Consider the following 22787-nt stretch of genomic DNA (forward strand, 5'->3'; position numbering starts at 1 on the left):
TTTTTTGGTCTTTTTTTTTGGAGATAGAATCTCACTCTGTAACCCAGGCTAGAGTGCACTGGTGCAGTATCTGCTCATTGCAACCTCTGCCTCCCATTCAGACCATTCTCCTGCTTCCGTCTCTGAGTAGCTGGGATTACAGGCGCCCACCACCGCACCCTGGCTAATTTTTGTGTTTTTAGTAGAGACAGGGTTTCACCATGTTGGCCAGGCTAGTCTTGAACTCCTGACTGCAAGTGATCTGCCAGCCTCAGCCTCCCACCACGCTTGGCCAGAAGTTTTTTAAATTGGGAAAATTTTATTAATTCTTAGCTAGGCCAATCTTACCTGCTTTTACTCAGGGAATGTTTTTCTTTCAACTTCCAGGTTGGCGATTTGGATATCAGCTATATTAATATAGAGGGAATCACTGCAACTACCAGCCCTGAATCCAGAGGTTGCACTCTGGGGCCTCAGAGCAGCAAACACACCCTTCCTACAGAAACCAGCCCCAGTGTGTACCCACTTAGTGAAAATGATGAAGGGACAGCACATACTGAAGCCCAGCGGTCCTTCATGTCACCATCGAGTTCGTGTGCTTCCAACTTGAATCTTTCTTTTGGTTGGCATGGATTTGAAAAGCAGCAAAGTCATCTAAAGAAAAGAAGGTAAGATTCTATATTGTAGAAGAAAACTGTAGAAAATCAAAGAACCTTATAGGTAAACTTCAAAATTCTAGTTTTAAACTTTTATTGTCTCTACCACTTTTATCTGTCCATCAAAATGTTGTCCCCTTTTAGATTCCTATATTCATTGATTTGAAAGTAAGACACTTAAGAAAACTGACTAAAATATGATAAAGGAAAACCACGATGAGATGCCAGTTTATACTCACATGACTGGCAAAAATTTAAAAATCTAGCAATCCCATGTTTTGGTGAGAATGCGTAACATGGAAATTCCTGTGTAAAGATGATAGGAGAGAAAATTGTATAACTTGGGAAAATAATTTGACATTATCTTGTAAAGTCAAATACGCATTTTCCTCTTGTGTACTAGGAGACCTATATGTGAGTATTTATACCAGCAGGAAATAACCCAAAAGTGGAATAAATAAATTATATATAGTTATACAAGGGAATACTGTACAGTAATGAAAGTGAATTAACTACAAATACATCTGCGTGCATAATAACATAGACTTTAGAGGCATGAAGGAACAAAAAAAAGCCCCAAAATACTTGTTAGATTTCATTTTTATAAAATGCAAATTAAACAATATATTATTATAGGGCCTACATATGTGCATAAGCTATAAAGAAAAACAAGAGACTGGTTGTGGTGGCTCACGCCTGTAATCCCAGCACTTTGGGAGGCCAAGGCAGGCAGAATGCTTGAGCTCAGGAGCTCAAGACCAGCCTGGGCAACATGGTAAAACCCCTTCTCTACCAAAAATACAAAAATTAGCGAGGCATGGCAGCACACACATGTGGTCCTGATACTTGGCAGGTTGGGGTGGGAAGATCGCTTGAACCTGGGAGGCAGAAGTTGCAGTGAGCCAAGATGGCACCACTGAACCCCCAACCTGGGTGACAGAGTAAGACCTGTCTCAAAAAGAAGAAAAAAAAAAAGGGAAAAAAGAAAAAAAAAATAATGAAGGGGAAAAAATTCCTGAATTCAAAATAGTTGTTACGTCTAGGGAGGGGAAATAGGGAAATGGGAATGGAATGAATCATTACAGAGTTTCCATGGTAGATGGCCAGTATCCAGGTTTCAAGTTGGGTGGGCTCATGAATGTTTGTTTTATTTTACATAATATATATTTTATATTTTAACATAAAATTTATCTTTATTTTACTTTCAGTTACCTTATATTTTCTTTTATATATAAAAGTCATTAAAATGATATTTCATTGCATCTGATATGATTGCATATATTAGTGTGTGTGCACACATGTGTGTGTCTGTATCTGTATATCTGTATCTGTCTATCTGATTGTCTATTTTCTTTAGGGAACAGGCCAATTTCCACTAATTTCATTTTATCCTGTTGATCACACTTTCCTTAGGGAGTAGCTTATTTTTTCCCCCGTATCCTACCCATGTGATTATATGTTCATTTTCACATATAAAATGAATCAAAGTAAACGTAAAATACACACACATATGTGATAAATATTTATATAAATATTTCTCTATTTCTCTATGTATATAAATATTTCTCTATGAATGAACATGCACATAGGTGAATGAGTATTCAGCAGAGAGTTAATATAGAGGGGAGAGAAAGGGAGAGGAACCAGCAATCAGTAGGTGCCCATCACTGAGATACAGCACAATATGCAATTTGAGGTTGTAAAACATTAGCACATATTGGTACCAAGGGTTATGTGTGATGTGTAAATAATAAAAGATGTGTTTTACATTTATGCTTTGTGAATTATGGTTTTATAGATGCTGGGTAGTCACTACTGTAATTTGAAGTGAAGGCTAATTTGAACTGTCCATCCGTCTGCTTGGGACAAGAGACTGCCAGTCCAGACAAGGTTCTGTACGGTTTTGCAAAAATAAATTGAGCTATGTGTGATAAATCCTTTCTAGTGGATCTTTAAGATCTGTCAAGTGGCCGGGTATGGTGGCTCACGCCTGCAATCCCAGCACTTTGGGAGGCTGAGGCAGGTAGATCACCTGAGGTCAGGAGTTCAAGACCAGCCTAGGCGGCCAACATGGCGAAACTCCCTCTCTACTGAAAATACAAAAATTAGCTGGGCGTGGTGACATGCATCTGTAATCCCATCTACTCAGAGGAGGGGCTGAGGCAGGCAAATTGCCTGAACCCGGGAGGCAGAGATTTCAGTGAGCAGAGATCATACCACTGCACTCCAGCCTGGGGGACAGAGTGAGACTCCGTCTTAAAGAAAAAAAAAAAAAATCTGTCAAGTGTGTGAGCCCCCACATCTCAAGAGATAAATAAGTTCTTTAGAAGAAGCCCTCTAGGAATATAGCATGGAAAAGACACAAATGGTCTCTGTTTTATTAATGCTTATGCAGATACTTGCAGAGTATCTAAATTATACTTTCTGATCATGGTCTTGCCTTGGAAAGTTTAAACATTTCACTGCTACGGATATAATTTTTCCTCGTAGAATATAATTTAGAAAAAATATCTGTTCTGAGTAAAGGTAATTAGAAACCTCTGTGAAGATGTCACTGCTTGGGGGAAAGGGAGGAAGCCAGGAGAGGAAGGAGAAGCCATTCTACAGAAAGCCTTCTAGCTGGTTCCACGAGCTGACTTAATCTCCTTTGCCCTCCCTCTCCTCTGAAAAATGTAGGAATGAAGGGAGAGAAGTCGCAATCCCTGGAAAGCCCTAGGGTGGCTGTGGGTCCTTCCCTTCAGTGGATGTCATGTTAGGAAGCAAGTTGATAACAAACTCAAAGTGAAATGTACTTAATTTGTTAATAAGTGGATAATAGCCCTAGAGGCTGGAAACTTCTAATGAAGGAGAAATTTGGGGCACACAGTAAAACTGGAGTTAATATAAGGACATGGCTGACTGGGACCTGAGTCCTAAGTTTTCTAGGGTTTAAAAGAATATTTTGGTGAAACTAAAACATGCATACTATATAGCCATATGTTATATTATTTAAATGTAATAACTGTTTTGAGAAACCACAAAGGGAAGATAAGTAATAAAACATTAATTTAAAAATACTATACAACAAAAAATTAAGCAGTAGACAAGTGTTTGTTTCATTCTAAAGCTTGTATTTTTTCAAACCTTTTTAAAAAACTACAATCCACAGTAAGAAATGCATGCCACCATGAACGTCCCCTATCTCCCTTAAAATTTAAGTGAAGTCTTATAAAATGACATGTGCAACATATTCTGATATTTTCGATTCTATATTTTTTTTTAAAAAACTCTAGTTACAACCTAATGAATTGATTTCTTATCCCACTACTGGGAATTAGAAAAATAATATCGTAAAACAAGAACCTAGAGGTTATCCTGAAGAACATTGCCTGTGCCACCAATATCTTATGTTAATAGCTTAACAAAGAAAAGTAGTAGCCCCATTTGAATGAATAGAAACAATGTTTTATAGTATGCAAAATAAAATACTGATACTTCTAGGATGTATTCATAGTGATGATGAAATGCTGTCTGTAACTGGAAAGCCTTGTGTTAAAATCGGATATTATTGCGGGTTGCCAATCATTTGAAGAACTATTTTCTACTGGTACAGAGATCACAAGTTGAAAGACAAGTGCTGAGGTACAAGACATCGGCAAGCTTCAACCCGCCTTGAAGTCTCCTTCCATCTCAGATTGTTGTTGTACTAGGAAACCACGTAGCAACTTGAAATACCTGTAATTATTAGATTAGTCAAAAACCACAATTACTTTTGCACCGACATAATACATTTACTGGAGCATTTAAATCACCAACGTTTACCAGGAAGATATTCTTAACATGAAGTTTCAGTGTTTTATGAGAAATAGTCGAATAGACTCCATGATATTTGTGTGTTTGATTGAGGTAAAGTGTGAAGTCCACTTCTAATGTGTTCTTCTTCTCAATGCCAAGGTCTTCACCTTGGCCCTCAATGAGTTTCCAAAGGAGAAAACCCCACTTTGGAAATCCTTGGTGGTGCCAGCCAGGGCTTCTTCTCACTGCTGGGTTTTCTGGTACCCAGTAGTGCCTGTGAAAGTGTTCAAGGGTTGGAAACTGCTCTGTGTTTGCATTAGAGGCATGGTAGAGTAAGACCAGGACTCATACCATGTGTTCAGTTGACTTACTGTGTCCATTAAATAGCCTATGGTTTTTTTTCTTTTTTTCTTTTTTAAAATAACCTAAACAGGTTAATTCAAAGTTTCATTTTTGGTTCTCGTATTTCAAAATCAAGACGGTTTCATTGTTTTTTTTATTAAAATTATAACTCCAGAACTGTAACAACCGAAAAAAAAAACAAAAAACCCACAAAACACACATTTCAAATGCTTCGTGCATTAACATGCACCCAGGAAAGCTGCTGGCCTCCAAGTTTGAATAGTTTAAAATGTAATGTTATGGAATAGACCTGGGATGTGGAAGGTCAAATTCTTTCCTTTTAATTTCATGGTTTATTATAAGTTAAATGATGGAAAAAGTTGTTGTCAAAGCAGAATTATCTACCTGGTTCTAAGGTAGAGTTTGCAAAGGAATCTTTTTTTTTTTTTTTTTTTTGAGACGGAGTCTTGCTCTGTCGCCCAGGGCTGGAGTGCAGTGGGCGATCTCGGCCTGCACTGCAAGGCTTCTGCCTCCTGGGTTCACACACATTCTCCTGCCTCAGCCTCCCAAGTAGCTGAGATTACAGGCACCTGCCACAACAGCCAGCTAATTTTTTGTATTTTTAGTAGAGACGGGTTTTCACTGTGTTAGCCAGGATGGTCTCAATCTCCTGACCTTATGATCCACCCACCTCGGCCTCCCAAAGTGTTGGGATTGCAGGTGTGAGCCACCTTCCCCAGCCTCGGAATCATCTTTTTTTAACCTCTAAAAATGATCATTTAGTATGACATGTTTGGGACATCGCACGACTCACTTCAGAACTGTGTTTTGACATGGCCCTGGGGTGGATGGGTGGGACCTTCACACATCTCTCCTTGGTGTGCCTCTGCCCTCCTGAGCTTCCCAGCTGAGGGACAGGGGAGAGAATGACACTTCTGCAGCTTAGTCACATGCAGATCCCCCCCAGAGGCTTCCCTGCAAACAGCCCAGTGGCTCTGTTTCCACCAGCATTTAAAATATTTGATGGGTTACCATTTGGGACTTGCGATATCAATAATTATATTTACAAAACAGAAGTGGTGAGGTTAGTACTAACTCAAACCAGCTTTTGTTTCTTCGGGTATTTGAACTGTCTTTTGCCCCAGGTGTGGTGGCTCACTCCAGCAATCCCAGCACTTTGGGAGACTGAGGTGGGTGGATCCACTGAGCCCAGGAGTTTGAGACCAGCCTGGGCAACATGGCAAAAAACACAAAAATTACAAAAATTAGCCAGGCTTGGTGGCGTACACCTGTAGTCCCAGCTACTCTGAAGGCTGAGGTGGGAGGATCCTTTGAGCCTGGGAGGTGGAGGTTGTAGAGAACCAAGATTATGTCACTGCATTCCAGCCTGGGCGACAGAACACAAGTGTCTCAAAAAAACAAAACAAAACAAAACAAAACAAAACAAAACAAAACAAAAAAAGAAAATGAAAGAAATAAATGGCTTTTGCAAGGGAGAAATGTTCATTTGGGGTAAGATAAAATTTTATTTAAAAAGAGATTTGGAGGGAGGAGAAAAAGGCTAATTAAATACTAGTTGGAAATTAAATGAATACCTATTGCACCCCGCTCCGATGAATCTGAATTCAGAGAAGTAGAAACCAATGATGCGCTGTGTCCTTCCTTGCTTCTTTACTTACTTGCTGGCTTTGTGCTTTAGTTCCAGCCTTGATGCCTTGGATGCCGACAGTGAAGGGGAAGGGCATTCTGAGCCGTCGCACGTCTGTTACACTCCAGGGTCTCAGAGCTCCTCAAGAACTGGGATTCCTAGTGGGGATGAATTGGACTCTTTTGAGACTAACACTGAACCAGATTTTAATATCTCCAGGGCTGAATCACTTCCTCTATCAAGTAATCTACAGTCGAAGGTATTCTTATTGGTATAAATTTGGTATATTGCAAGTGTGGAGAATATGTTGTCTACATTTACCCATCTGTGTCTGAAAGACATATTATATTTTATTCATACATATGAACTACTTTTTGGGACCCATGTGATATCTGATTGAGTCTTTTTAATCTTTTCACTGTGTTTTAATTTTATAATTTTACTCAAAATGGCTGATTTACGTTTTCATTAATTCACCATGAGTGCATACCATCTTTCTTTCACATACTTGGAAAATTTTATCATTTCATACAATGATTTCTCCCATTATCTCCTAAGCAAAGGGAGAAAAACTGATAGTATTAAATGAGTTTAGTGATCAATCTTGTTTTGCTCATGTAAATTATTGTGTAGTCCTGGTGATGAGGTAAATGATGTTAACAAGGTAGAAGTGATGTTTATTGAGCATTTCTGGGTGCTTGAACTAATCCGGAACATCACAAATTTCGTCAACTTTTCCACAGGAGCCAGGTTTTCTCTTGTTGGTCATTTCGCATTGGAGTTTCATTTAGGTGTGCTTGTTTTTTTGTTATTTATTTACTTATTTATTAAAAACTAAATACATTCCTCTGAATGTAAGAAAGCCCTTTGTGTTTGAACATATTATTTTTTCCTATTTGATTTGTTATTTTCTACTTGTTTTCTTCTTGAGTTTACTTATTACTGTAAAACAATGTGTGCTATGGCAAAACTCTTTCTAAAATATGGTTGTTATGATAATACCTTATTTTTGTAGCATGCTCTACAATATACAAAATATATTTTATGTATGTATACAATATATAATTGCCACATAACTCACCTATTACATAAGTAGTGCTTTTATTTAATTTTATTTTTTGAGTAGATGAGATTCTGGAAAGGTTGTCCAGCTTTGTATCACCAGCTTGGTGATAGAATCAGAACTCACTTCTGGGTTTTAAGCACAGATCCTGCATCCTCTACCCTCTACTCTAAGACCTGCAGAGCTGCCATCATCTTTTGCATCTGAAGGTCATGTGATATTTCTGGATAATGAGAAATTTGTATGGTTGTTATGTAGATAATTCTTAGTTTTGCATGTTGAATGGAATTGTGAAAAGTTCATCATTACTTGGATGAAAAATAATCCAGGCCTTTGCAACAGTTTCATGTTGCTCATTTTTAGGAAGAATCTGTCCCATAAATATATCTGCCTTGCCTCTGTAATTACCCAGTATAACTTTTTGCCAAAGTTTTGGACAATTTTCAAAGTTCCATTGTCATGACAAATGGTTACCACATATACATGACTTTGAGGAGGACTCTTAGTGGCCAGCTCACTGTTTAGGGTTATAGGACAACTTGGGTTGGCCTTCTTGACATCCAGGCCCAGTAGGTGCTCCCCAGTAAGATAGCAGCCACAGCCCAAGGCCCTTTGAAGCAAGGTCAGGCTTCTATTTCTCAACTTTCCTCCAGGCTCCTTAACTGAACTAATGAACTTAGGGTAAACATGTGTTTTTCCTTAGAGGGAACAAAAGAGACCAGTGCTCGTGAAGGTCAGTTTCTGATGATTTGATTTTAGTAAAGAGTTTTGCATTATTTTCTTTTAGCTTTAACCTTAAGCGATATCTTAAAAATGCATGGGCAGGATCAATCCTAAGGCCTTTATGGGATAGAATTTGGGTGCTATAAATGGCTTCAATGGGGTTCTATTGCATATTCACTTAAATTTTCTGGAACATATAAGAAAACTATGTCTTAATGATCTTGCCATCTTGCATTTTCATGTATGTTGCCAATATAATGATAGGAATAATAAGTAATTGGGACAACAGGAACAAAACTGGCAGGTCATTTAAAAGTAGTAATATTAAGGATGTATAAATTAGTGATATTCAAACATCCATCTCAGAAAGTGCTACATGGAAGGTCCATCAAAAATTGAGTACAGATTGGAAGGATTTGTATATTAACTGGATATATTTTTCCCTAAATGTTGCAGCTAACATTATAAATTTAAATCATGGTTTGGAAGTCTAAAAAACTCTTATAATTGCAAGTGGCTATTCCACTATCCTCTAGTAATCCTTATATGTAGAAATCTCAGTTAATATAGAATTTCGTTGGAGGGCTACAGTAAAATAACAAAATAACTGACACCTCAGGTAAAAATAATAAGTCAAACTCATTGTTGAATATACAAAGAAAAAGTCATTTGTCTTAAGTTTTCATTTTTAGTCAAGTTGGCTAGGATATCATAGTTGCATTCTATAGTATAAACAGGAACTATTCCCCAAACTAAAGGTTGCTAAAGTATTAAAATGACAATAACATTTTAAAAATTGTGAGAGGAAAACAGAAACACATAATGAGATCATATCAGAAATGTTCAGGTTGAATCTCTTTTCAAAGGTGCTAATTTAGTAACATTTGAGGTGGTGAACATATATTTTCAGATCTCATGTATAAATTTTTAAAAACTTTATTATAATCTCTTTTAGGAATCATTGCTTTCTGGAGTTCGCTCACGTTCTTACTCTTGCTCGTCACCCAAAATTTCTTTAGGAAAAACGCGTTTGGTGCGTGAATTAACAGTGTGCAATTCAAGTGAAGGTAAGCATCCTTTGACATTTGGCTTTGAAAACACTCTATTCCAGAACAGATTTTTCAGTTAGTACATAAAATACTCAAGAACAGCAGACAAGAATTTTTAGTTCTGTTTTCGTAACTGGTTTTTCTAAGCCTGACAAAATTCTTTTCTTGTTGGATAACAGCCAAATTTGATTTTGATCAGATTTGATTTTTTTGAAATCTTAAATGCATACACACCTCTCTGCTGCTTTATTCTTTGAATAAAATGTTTTCCTCAAGGATAGTGTAAATTAGAATTGATTCCAGTTATATTATTATGAGGGCTTTAGAGGATTTTATTTGAGTAAATTATAAAAATTACTTTTGTCTCATATATACATTGCTAACATAATCCAACTCCTCAGAGCCAGAGTGTTGCAGAATGGATTTTCGTCATTCTTTTTTTAGAAAGGGACTTTGGAGAGTTGAAGTAACATATTTGTAACATGAGTAAATATATCTCAACATTTTTTTATTGGCAATGTAAGCAATTAGAAATATAACTTTTAGGCAATAAACTTTTAATTGAAATATAGGATACATACAAAAAGGAGTGCAAATCATAAACATGCATCTTGAATTTTCAAGTGAATTCAGATCTATAAATGGAAAAATTATGTACAGCTTAGAGCTCCCCTTGTATCCTCTCTAAGTCACTCCTCCCATTTTCACCTGCCCCCATTTTGAAATGTAATTATTTCATACTTTCTGTAATTAATATGTAATAATTATATTAAAAGCATATTTGAAAGTATTCATGCCGATGCATAATACATAGCATTATAATGAAATTTTGTCAGTGTCTTAGAGAATATCTTTATTGTCTATTATCCTTAAAGGGACTTAGAAGATTCAGAAAGCAAGAGATGAATTTAAGTACTCTCAAGTACTACTCAAATATTTTCTCAAGATAAAATATTTAAGATAGGATTTATTTTATTCCCTCTCTTTTTTCTTATTCTTGCTTATTAAATTGTTATTTTGCATTTTTATGCCATGCAGAACAATACTAAAGACATAATCTTGGTGCTTGAAATACTGTCCTAGAATAATGACATATATGCTAGATGTTCAATAAATATTTGTTGAGTGAATATGAGAAAAAAGATAGATAAAATACAAAATAAATGCTACCATGATTTTTGTTTTCCTTTTTCTGGGATGTAATGGTAGAAGAGAAGAGATCAAGACTGATAATACATGTCAGTTTTATTTTGGAATGGGAGAAGAGGAAAAGTTACAAGAGAAAGAAAGGATACAACTCCCTTGAGAGGACAGGATAAAGATGGATTGAATTTGTTCTGGATTTTTGTTTTTTGTTTTATGGATTCTTTCTAGGTCTCTGGGTCTCCCCAGCCTTAGTTTAGGTTGGTATATTTTTAATAGCAGCTTGACACCTTTTCACTGATAGTCCCAGCTGGTAATTAACTTCACATTGTTATTATTTGGAAAACATGTTTAAGTTTTCTGTGCTTAAAATTATGGCTTTGCCTTTAGATCTGTGGTCCTTGATCTATGAAGTCAGATATCTCTAGAGTTTGAAATTATTGACCACACAATTAAGAGGAAACTGATTGTTCACAAGGGAAAATAGCCCTAATTTACTTATTCTTTAATGATCAAGGAAGGATATCTTTATCTTACATGCAAGCCTGAAACCTTTGCATTTGAGTTAGAAAGAATAAAAAGCTGATATCAACTGCTTTGGTTTTCAGTAAACAAAACCTTATCTTTAGACAATATATTTAAAGACAAGGCCACGTGAATGAAGTTTGATACTATCCAGAAGGTAACAGAACCAGGCAATTCAGGTTGAGGCTACTCACTAAATATATGAAGATTCCAATGGATAGACTTATATGGCTGCAAACATTTGGACTGATACCATTTAGGTCAGTCAATACCATAGGACTATGAAAAGTAAATTGATGTTTGTGTTGCTATAAATCCTTTCTTGATGAGTTTTGAATAGTCCTAAAAAATTTCAGGTCTATTTGAACAGAGTCCAAGTCTCCTTATGTCCCAGCGGGAAGCTCCCATACAAGAGCTGTGATGCAGATATACAAATCTAGGATGCTTTCTGTCCTTTTTATTATTATTTGTGATGTTCTGTCTTCCTTGTCACTTCCAAAGAGTTGCTTACTGTAATTTCTCATGTGTCTTTTTTTTTTTTTTGAGCCAAGAGTACGATGATGGCAACTTTATTTTTGATGTTTGTAAAACAATCTAGTTTTATAATTCCCTTTGGTCTATTGTAGATTTAGGTAGATAGGAACATCACCAATATTAAAATGATAACTACAGTCTCACCAAAGGGGACAAAGGTGTTCTGCATTTAAGAATTTGAGGAATGACATAAACGTACTTTTGAAAACGTTGTGAGCTGATGGATGGAATTTGATTGGATTTTGAACAGTTGGTGGCTTATTCTCTTGGTACCTCAACCTATTTACCATAAGAATAGTGATTTCTGCTTATGACTTAATTTGAGGAACACTTGATAATGGCTCATAAAATAAAGCCTTCAAATTCTTCAAAGTAGATTTCCTATTATATACAAGATAGTTTTAGGTGCAACATTTGATATTACCCATTTCAGGGGATATGTATTTGTTTTCCTCCTTATGTGTCATTTCCCTTTGCAACCTAGTTTTGCCTCTTCACTGTTGTGGATTGTGAGAGTGAAGGATTTGTCCCTGCTCTGTAGATGGTGTGCTCCACAGTGGCCGCCCCCTCCTTCAGGCTCTCTCACTGTCTAAATCAGTGTCTCTCCTCCACCCCTGTAGTAAGTACTTCAACTCTGGAAACAAGATGGCTCCAAGCTGCTTGCACGAGCCTCCCCTTCTGCCTCCCTCTACAAGTCCAATGGAAAAAGTGGTCCTCCCTTTCCCATGAGCCACAGAGGACATCTCTGAACTTGCTGCTGCTAGGATTTTGTAAGGACATTGCAGCTATATGAAAATTAACTCTTCTTATGCTATCCTTCAAGACTTCATTTGAGCTTTGTTTAAAAGCGGTTATTTATTGGTTCCATATGTTAGGGGATTAGTGTTATGAAGAATATGGATGACTCTAGTGAAAAGTATCCAAAAAGATAGAACTAATTTTCTGCACTTCTGAAAATGTTTGCTGACCCTTGCTGATGCTAACTTAGTTCATAAAGTCATTACATGTTGGCATATTTCTCCCTACCCTCTTTAAATTACAGGAAATGATTAAAAAAAAAAACCCAGAGCAATGCCTTACTTATATAAGATTACTCATTTTCTCATTATTTTCTAGCTGGTATTGTGGATAATGATACAATACGGTTGAGTATGCATTTCAGACTAACATATGACTGCCAGTTTGTCTGCCTTAGTTTTCATTTTATTGTTGTGTCTTGTAGAGCAAAGAGCTTACAGCTTACCGGAGCCACCAAGAGAAAAAAGGTACTTTAACTGTTCCAGTTTTCCTGAAGAACTGCATGATCCTCCTTTGGAAATGTCCACACATCATTTTTGCTATCTGTTCACTAGTTCTTGAGAGGTTTCCATGTAACAAGCCTACCTAAGACCCTTTGCTTCCTCTGGGGTCTGTATCAGGATGGATCTGCCAGCCCTCTCCATTCAGTCCTTGGCTGTGCAGGCCTCAGGACTGGGGACAGCATGTTCTGTTTGGGTATCTTCAAAGCCAAACACCTTCAAGGGGAGCAGTGTGAGGACCACCTGTTTTAGAAAAGCAACATGTCTTCTCTAGCTCTGTTCCACCGTGACTAGGGGACTTACTTTAGTAATAGAACCCTGGGTGGTCAATTATAGAAAGTGCCTAAATATCCCTACTGCCTCTCTATGGATTTTTGCCTAGTAGCCCTTCAGCTGGAAACAAAGAATAAGCAATGCAGAAGACTTGTAAGCATGATCAGTTTCCTGGTTGAGAGGCAGATTTAACCTAAGCTTCTCTTTGTCCTAGAAGGTAAAACTGTTGTTGTAGTATAGCTTGGGAAGCAGACTAGTGTGCAAGCATGATGGTTGGTTTTTGTTGGTGTTGAATAACTAACTGCCCATGAGTCACACTGTGAAATAGCTCCAGGGTTATATGCAAAACAAGTGCCAGAATGGCACACATGTTTGACTTTAAGAGACCATCTGAAAAGAGTGAAATGGTTTAATTTTGTTTGAGATTAGTGCTAAAACTTTGAAACGTTTTAGTATATGGATCAAGATGGGGTGTTTTGTTTTAAATCTTGGAATCAAAGTATTAATAAGAAAATGCCTCCTTTGGTTCATTTCTATTTTTTTTGAAACCAGAATAGAAACTTTCAAATGATACAAACAGAGGAAGGTTAAGAATGCCCTTGAAAGATAGGATGATGATGAAGATGACTTCGTGACAATGGCATTGAGGATGATAGCAAAAGCAGTAATTACTGACAGTTATTGAACATTTGTATGTGCCTTGTACTGTTTTAAGCAGCTTACATGTATTACCTCATTTAAGCAATTTACTTCCTCATTCTGGAATTTGATCTTCATCTTGGTCATCATTTTGATTAGCAGGCTTCTCCCTGTTATCTTTTTAACAACTGGAGAAGTAATGGATGGTTATCAAGATATTTTAAATTAAAATATAAAAAATATTTATTTTCATTAAGAGAGAGATTTAAGACCAAAGGAGCCAATGTTATACTTGGCTAAAGAGTAGCCTATAAAATATTTTAACTTCGATGGCATGCATATGAAGTTTCTTTTTATCTGATTATTTGTTCTTTGTCACTCCTGTTTTTGTTTTCTATTTCTTTCTATTCTTTAATCTTTCTTGGTCCACATCCTGAAAGCATCTTACTCTCTCAGTCATATTCCTTGGTGTATCTAGTAAAGTAGATCTTTCATCTCACCCACTCTATTCCTGCTATCTTATCTTGTTGGATATGCCAATAAGATCCCAAGCCACACCTAATGCTTTGCTTTGGTCATGTTGTAGGTATTTACCTAAGATGGTGCCTTCTTTGATATTCTTTTATTTGTATGAATCACTTAGTTTCTAGAAAAGGAGACATCCATGTAAAAAATGAGCTCACTCTATACCTTGCAGGCTCATTTCAGCACTCTATCTATTCTAATTTCTTAAGGATTATATGGCATGACTTGATTATTTTACTACCACCGTCTGTCTTAAATCTATTATATATATTTCCTCCTTTTCCTCCTCTTTCTTCAAATCTGAGGATCTGAGTGTTAACAAAAGTTCCAGTGTGTCAGTTTTCAATCTGCACAGCAGGAACTTCTTTCATCCCTTTAGGCCGGGTGCAGTGGCTCATGCCTGTAATCCCAGCACTTTGGGAGGCCTAGGTGGGCGGATCATCTAAGGTCAGGAGTTTGAGACCAGCTTGGTCAACATGAGGAAACCCTGTCTCTACTAAAAAATACCAAAATTAGCCAGATGTGGTGGTGGGTGCTTGTAATCCCAGCTACTCAGGAGGCTGAGGCAAGAGGATAGCTTGAACCTGGAGGGCGGAGGTTGCAATGAGCCAAGATCGCGCTGTGGCACCCTAGCCTGGGTGACACAGCCATCTCAAAAAAAAAAAAAAAAACAAAACAGAAACCCCAAAAACAACAACAAGAAAAAAACACTTTAGATGCCAATTCTTTAAATAGATTAAGGGTTAAAATATTAAGAATCCGTATTCTTAATATATTTTAAATGTCTATTTACCTATGGAAAAGGCAATACCATTAGAGGCTCTGAAGAAGGGTTTGTAAAACTTTATTGTGAGTGATGCTATCATCAACAAACTAATAATAGAGATTAGACATTCTTGTTCTGGGATGTTAAAAAGAACTTAATCTTTCCAGATTCTTACAAATATAAAAGCTATTTAAATTCTATTATGAAATTATTTGAGGGTTTTCTCTTCTCAGTTATTTTCTAAAGTGCCTGATTTTAATATAGGTAAATATCACATAGTTAAATTAGATCTGAAATGAAGCAACTAACCTTCTACATTTGCCCAGAGGTTATACTGTATTACCCATCTTCATAATCTGATACTGGATTATGACTGTGATATTCACATTTCTGCCAAGTTGGGTGATGGTTTAAGTTTTATTTTAATGTTTCAGCATTTTATGTTTACATTGTTATCTCTCAGGTCTTATCAACCTCAGCTTTAAAAGTTGAAGTGTTGGCCGGAGTCGGTGGCTCACGTTTGTAATCTCAGCATTTTGGGAGGCCAGGGTAGGCAGATCACCTGAGGTCAGGAGTTCCAGACCACCCTGGCCAATATGGCGAAACCCCATCTCTATTAAAAATACAAAAATCAGCTGGGCGTGGTGGTGGGTGCCTGTAATTCCAGCTACTCAGGAGGCTGAGGCAGGTGAATCGCTTGAACCTGGGAGCCTGAGGTTGCAGTGAGCCAAGATCATGCCATTGCACTCCAGCCTAGGCAACAAGAGCAAAACTCCATCTCAAAGAAAAAGTTAAAATGTCATGTTGTAGAAGTATAAAGGATATGGTAAATTGTGCATTTATAAGTTTTTAACCAATGTGGAAACTGTCGTTTTTGATATAGTCTTCTGTAGCAGGGGAGTTGAGAGTAGAGTTGGGTACCCAAGAATTAATTTTCTTTTATTTGCAATAGTTTAGTTGTGTTCTTGCTGGGAAATAGAAAAGGGGTTTCTTGACCTCAAAATCCACAATGACCTAATCATTTTTTAATTCTGACATTAGGTCTCCTCATCACTCTTCTCTTCTCTTACACATTGGATAGCATTTTGTGGGGTCACAAAAGGCCTTCCAAGAGAGGACTCTCTTCAAACTCTCAAATGTATTTTTCCTGCAGTTCTGAAAGTGAGCCTTTTGAATATTATGGCACAAATTTTGCAAATTAGGATGTGTAAGACACCAGAGGTTATGGAAAATTTTGGATTCTATTAACCAGTCATCTATCCTAGGTAAAAATGACTAGAGGTAGCATGGAAGTAGAAAGGAAATTAAGAGGGTCTGAGATTCTTTCACTACTCTTTTGGCATAGAGTATATTTAATTCTATTCACTTTCTTTTTCTTCTGCCTTTTAAAATGTTTTCTCTAAGCAGCAAATCCAATTTCATTTACTGTGTAGACTTTGAGTAACAGGACATAACACTGTTCTGACTGTACCTTTAGATCTATGTGGTCAAGAGGCAGCTCTTAAGCCATGTATTTCTTTTTTTTTCTAAATGCATTAATAGGTTTGAACTCTAAAACCTAATGTAGAGCTTAAATAACTTAAAGTTTTATTATAATATGTACCATATTAAAGTGTGGAAGGGGTCTTGGAAATAATTTAGTCTAAGCCTGTCATTAATTAGATAAGAAAAATCAAAGTCCTAGAAAGTTGTTGTTGTAAGCAATATTTTCAGAAAATATAATAATATATATTTTGGTGTACATCAGTAATTTGGTTGCTTTTAAATACTTCCCAGAGATAAATATGTTAGTTATCAGTACGGAAAAGTGAGAATTTTAGGGGGTAGGAGAGGCTTTAGTTAGGAAATAGAATAAGTGAACAGACATGTGATTAGAGCAACAATTTCACAATGTTGACAATTACAGAACATAGGTGGTGGAAGTGCTCACTATGGAAATCATCTACAGAAGCGTTACTTGGTTTGACATGATATTTAGGTTGATTTTTAATTTATTCTTTCCTCAGTAATAATAGAAATATAAGATTATCAGAGGAAGCTCTAGGGAGAATTGTAACGTTCATAGTCTGGATATGTTTTTTTCTAGAGAATAATTGTATTGTGGATTAGAAGAAAATGAGTGGTGTTCAGGGTATTCATGGGTGGGCACAGTTACCTCTATCTTGCTTCTTATTTTATGGAGTATCTACAGCCTCTCTCCTCCACAACCTGGAGAGTCTCAGATTGTGCTGAGTGGGAGAGGCTGCACAGAGTGGCAGGCAGTCTGTTTCTCAGGCTGTATCAACAAAGGAAACATGTGTCTACTGAGTATTATCTCTGTGTTCCAAAAATAAATCAAATCCAGTTGCATATTGTTGGTTATTTGGCTTGTCTGTGCTCTAGGGAATTCTTACTAGTATAGTAAACAGGAAGATGAGTGTTTTCAGGGTAAAATTATAAGTCTAAGGTTTATTTCCTCAATATTATATTATGAAAACTTTCAAGTACACAGAAAAGTTGAGAGAATTATATACTGTCTACCCACTCCCACCACCTATGTTCTGCAATTGTCGACACTGTGAGATTGTTGCTCTAATCATGTGTCTGTTCACTTTGCTATAAGTGTATTTTTAATAAATTTTCTCTTTAGAACAACCACTAAAACCAAAAAAATATATATACACCTACATATATGTGTACACACACACACACGTATATGCTGTTCTTCCTCTTTAAGTCCTATAAGCCATGATAACAGATTCTGTTTTTGTAGAATTCAGGAAGAAGAATGGGATAAATACATCATACCTGCCAAATCAGAGTCTGAAAAATATAAAGTGAGTCGAACTTTCAGTTTCCTCATGAATAGGATGACTAGCCCTCGGAATAAATCAAAGGTAATTAAACTTATTCACATACTGTCTATAAAATATAGATGTTTTAGTTTCTCAGCAGTTAGTATAATTTCTACTTTCTCTTTAAAATCACTTTGTATTTTATTTACACATATTTCTTATGGAATATTGCTAAAGCCCAGAATGTCACATTTAGGTGTTACGGTGTCCCTCTGTGTGCAGTCCTTATATTCTGATGGAAAATGTAGAGACCTTGCTCAGATGATTTCTGTAAGAAGATTGGCTCACAGCGTTTTCCTTTTCTCATTTTTCCCCACTTTCCTGCTGCTGCTGCTGCTGCTGCATCTGAAGACAAAAAGCAAGGATGCCAAAGATAAAGAGAAGCTGAATCGACATCAGTTTGCCCCAGGAACATTCTCTGGGGTTCTGCAGTGCTTGGTTTGTGATAAAACACTCCTGGGGAAAGAGTCACTGCAGTGTTCCAGTAAGTTCTCAGGTCTATGTGTGCTGTCTTTGCATTTCATCTCCTGACAGTAACCTTGAGAAGAGGCTCACTGCTCAATACATTTACATAAACCTTTTTAGTGTGACACATATGACTGAACCGTTTACCAAGCAATGACTGATACTAGTTAGAGTCAGTATGTTTTGTCCATAACTGATAACCTGTCTTAACCCCAGATTTGTATGCCTCACTGCTTTATGTCTCCACCTGGATGTCTAAAGAGCGTCTCAGATGTTACAATCTCCTCCTTCTGTGCTCACCTGAAAGCTGATGCTCTCAACTTTTAGTGGCAACTTGATCATTCCAACCACGTGTTCATGCCAAAACTTTTGGAGTACAGCTTTATACCTCCCATGTTCTCACATCCTACATCCAATCCATCAACAATCCTCTTGGCTCTATTTTCAGAAAACATATAAAACCCAGGCACTTGTCACCACTACCACTGATATTCTTGCTCTAAAGCTACCATTTCTACAGCATTCCAACTGGCTTCCTTGTGCTTTTACCCCTAAAGTCTGTTCTCAAAGCATTAGCCAGAGTGAGCTTGCTAAGGCATATATCACTGCATTCAAAAAACCTCCCAATGGCTTCCTATACCCCAAGTATAGACTGAAGTCCTTAAGTCTTTGCAATGACAACATGTTCCCATGCGATCTGTCCTCTCCCTCCCTTACTCCCTCTGCTCTAGTCACACTGGCATCTTTGCTGCTTTTCGAACATGGCAGTCATGCTCCTGCCTTAGGGCCTTCTCTGGCTGTTCCTTCTGACTGCAACCCTCTTTCCTCAGATACCCACATGGATCACTCAGACGACAGCTTCTCAGGCAACCTTTCCTGATCACCCAGTGCCTTGCTCATCCTTCCCTCCTCCTGGCATTTTCCCCATTAGAATATTTACCACTATCTAACTTACTATACAGTTTGCATATGGGGGCTAGATTTTTGTCTGTTGAATTTGTTCTCTGCTATATGCAGAGTGGCTAGAACATACTAGGGGCTTAGTAAATACTTGATGAATGAAAGAATAATTCAGAGAAAAAGAGTGAGGTGCAGGCAGGCGGAATAGATTTCAAGGTGTTTGCTGATTGCCAGAATTGTGGGAATATTTGGGAGGTGGGGTGGGAGCACAAAGGGAAGAGAGGAGCAGGGGAAGTTTACATCTGAAGTTCCTCATTAAATTTGTTGAAAATGATTGAACTAAAAATTTATCTACAGCTGGACATCTGATGAAAATACAATCCGCATATGGCATTAGAGGCAGATCGAATTTTCTTCTCACAGTTGACCCTGTCTTTGATTATGCTGTCTTTATTGCATGTTTGAATTTTGCTTTCCTTGAAAACTTGATTTCTTTCTTTTCCTGGATCTGAAGTAGCATCAGGCTGCTCAGATGTGGTTTAATTTCCTACGTTTTCAGAGATTTGCTCCAAGTATCATTTATAGGTTTTTTCTGGCCTGCCCACACTTCAGCGGTCAGTTCATTCATGTGATGAGCATGTGTTTCCTAGGTTGAGGTTGTTGTTCCACCCTTGTGGGTGGACTTGGGGACTTGAGCCCTTCGATGCATCCCTGGCCATACCAAAGACCTTTCCCTCCCCTGTTTTAAGACAGACTCCTCAAGTTGGATAATCTCCACCCACTGCTTTTAAGCCTGTCCCTGCCATTTCTTCATTAACCATCTACATTTGACCTCTGTGCATATTGCTTAACAGAAGTTCTGCTTTTGATGGAAAGTGAGAGTCACTTTCTAGTCAAGTCTGAGTCTTTCCTGATCGTTCAGACTTACTGGTCTCTTGTTTCCAGGGCGACATCTCTCCTTTCAGGGATGTTTCCTTCTTTTCCGTGGCACACTACTCTTCTCTTTTACCACCTGGGTTGTCTCCTTTTCCCTAATACTGGATACACTCAGAACTTAGTTCTTGGGCACTTTTTCATTTTTCCTTGATTGTTTCTAAGTATAGTCATCCAATCTTATGTTCTAAAATATCATATTTAGACCTATTACTCCTATATTAATATCTTCTTTCCTCACTTTGTATTTCCATATTCAGTTGCCCAGAGGCTGAGTACCTGTGTAATTTATGGCCATTTTTGAGAATTATGGTAAAAACTACAGGTATAAACTAAGACTGTGGCAGGCACAGGGGCTCGTAGGGAGACCTTGTGTGGGAATCATCACTCAGAGATTTCATCGTCTCCGAAACCCACCGTGTCTAAAACTGACCTCAAAGTCCACGCCCAGCAGGCCATCCTTGGGCTCGTGTTCCTGGCATCACAAGCTTCAACCCTGGCTGCTTTGATTCCACTGCCCTCTTGTCCCTCCTGTCAATGTCGCTCAGTCACTCTTTTCTTTCGCTTCTCACTGTTGCCACTCTGGGAGATTCTCATCACTGTCTTCTAGAATGCTGGGAGGGAGCTGTGCTAGTTTCTTCCTTTCCAGATATGTTCATCTACAATTTATGATCCCACAGTACTTTTCCCACAGTAATCTTTGTAAAACACCACTTTCATCAGCCCACATAAACTTAAGGACCTCTCTTGTCTACTGGGCTAAGTCTGAGCTCTTCCCATGGGCATTTGGTTCCCTCATCCGTGACCTGCTCATTAGACCCCTAGGCCCCCTTCAGCCTCAGTTTACAGTCAGGCCCCACCGGTTCCGTTGCCCTTTCCTCCCACTGCAGGTGATTTCCTGCCTTTGCCATTTTGCCTGTGATCATCTCCTTCCTCTCAGTTTCTCCCACTCCTCTGCATAGATCCTGGTATTTTACTTCCTCATTGGAGGTCTTCCCTGACCACTGTGGCCCAAACTCCTGCCTATCACTTTCATATCCATTTAAAATTGGATTATGTACAGTCTCCTTGGGTTTTAACTATTAAAAGAAACAAAGTTATTTTAGGGCCCTAATCACACAGTGACTCCTGTGTAGTCCCTACAGCAGCTCTCACAAAGCTGGTCCTGAGTCACTTATGCAGAGCTGGCGACCAGTAAAGCCTAGGGAGCCAGGGCTCACTGAAAGGGAAACTTTTGTAGTAAAGAATATGTTGGTTCATTGAGTTGAGTGAATGTGATAGAAATTGCTGAAAGTACCTAGGACACATTTAGCTTTAAAAACAGTCATTTCTTAATAAAGGAATAGTATTCATAGAGGTTACAAGATTTAAGCAGAAACTTTTTATTTATAATATTACCACTGAGAGAAAAAGACTATTAATATTTTAAGGGAGTTCCTTATAACCATAAAAAATTATGGGAGCCTTGCTCTGTTGCCCAGGCTGGAGTCCAGTGGTGCAATCTCGGCTTACTGCAACCACCGCCTCCCAGGCTCAAGCAATTCTCCTGCCTCCGCCTCCTGAGTAGCTGGGACTACAGGCACATGCCACAATGCCCGGCTATATGTGAGCTTTTAATGCTGTTTCATTTGATGCTGACATCAGATGTTTTAATTATTTGTTTTGAACATTTAATTTTTTCCTAATTTTTTAAACAACATAAATAATTTGGCAATGAGCATTCTTTCACACGTATGATTGTCCACATATTTGGCAATTGCCTAAGATTAAATTCTAGAATCAGTATGAGTAGGTCAAAGTGTATATTTGATTTCCTCTTTTACCCACAATTTTTTTAGAAGTAATTTCAAAATTTACAGCATTTCTTTTTGGCAGGGGAGAGGGTGGTTTAAACTTTGCTTATTCACATTAAGGTTTTACATTGAGCACTACAAATATGACACGTACAGCCTCTGCTGTTTTGGTTAAATAATCTTTTCCATGGGTGCATTTTAATTGTGAAGATTAATATTCCTAATCTTAAAACAAGATATGATATAAAACAACACATAGTGTTGTATAAGTATTCAAAATTCTTGTGTAATTTTCCTCTGTTAAAGCCTGAGTTGCTAATTTTCCACTAAATTCTATTTCTATAAAATTCCGCTTGCTTATAAATAAGTTTCTTGGCTATTATTTTGATGTTACATTATCTGTTACACAGAAATTTATATATCATACCTTCATTGTAGATTTAACCTTAACATAAAGTTATCCTTTTAATGTCATTAGATGCCTTTTGCATTTAATTTTACTTTGTCTGAACTTAATATTCCTCCTGCTTTCCCTTTGTTTGTATTTCTCTCAACTATTTCAGTGTTTTCGATTTGAGGTGCATGTCTTTAATTTAGCTAGGCATAATCAATAATGTAGCTGAAGGACCTTGTTTTATAACAGGGTTTTAAAAAGTTTACATTTAATTTTACTGCTACCAACATATCTTTTATAGGTCTTTGCTGTTTTCCTTGATGTCTAGTTTGGCTATTTAGACCATGTGGTGTTTGCTTTTGTCTTCTCCAGGGATTTGGCAAGATATGCTCTTTTAATATCAACTAATGGTAGCTTTAAGGCTGTGGAAGGCTAATAATTTAATACCTTTTTATTTCCCTTATGTTTATTCTCCCCCACCCAGCCTCTGTTAATACACTGAATTATTAAAGTGTTCTTTTTATAAGATTA

The 22787-nt window shown here is 37.4% G+C and overlaps 1 protein-coding gene across 2 annotated transcripts in view; it reads left to right on the top strand.

The window, feature by feature from the left end:
- Positions 1-22787, top strand: part of ARHGEF28 (Rho guanine nucleotide exchange factor 28) — a 320618-nt gene that overhangs the window by 223847 nt on the left and 73984 nt on the right. For both annotated transcript variants that reach the window (XM_017890633.1, XM_017890634.1), the window contains 6 exons: positions 367-647; positions 6451-6658; positions 9141-9252; positions 12659-12701; positions 17690-17813; positions 18123-18255. In XM_017890633.1, coding sequence (XP_017746122.1) covers positions 367-647; positions 6451-6658; positions 9141-9252; positions 12659-12701; positions 17690-17813; positions 18123-18255 — 901 coding nt within the window. The remainder of the gene's footprint in view (positions 1-366; positions 648-6450; positions 6659-9140; positions 9253-12658; positions 12702-17689; positions 17814-18122; positions 18256-22787) is intronic.

This window comes from Rhinopithecus bieti, unplaced genomic scaffold (assembly GCF_001698545.2).
Source record: "Rhinopithecus bieti isolate Rb0 unplaced genomic scaffold, ASM169854v2 scaffold_18354, whole genome shotgun sequence".
Lineage (NCBI taxonomy): Eukaryota > Metazoa > Chordata > Mammalia > Primates > Cercopithecidae > Rhinopithecus > Rhinopithecus bieti.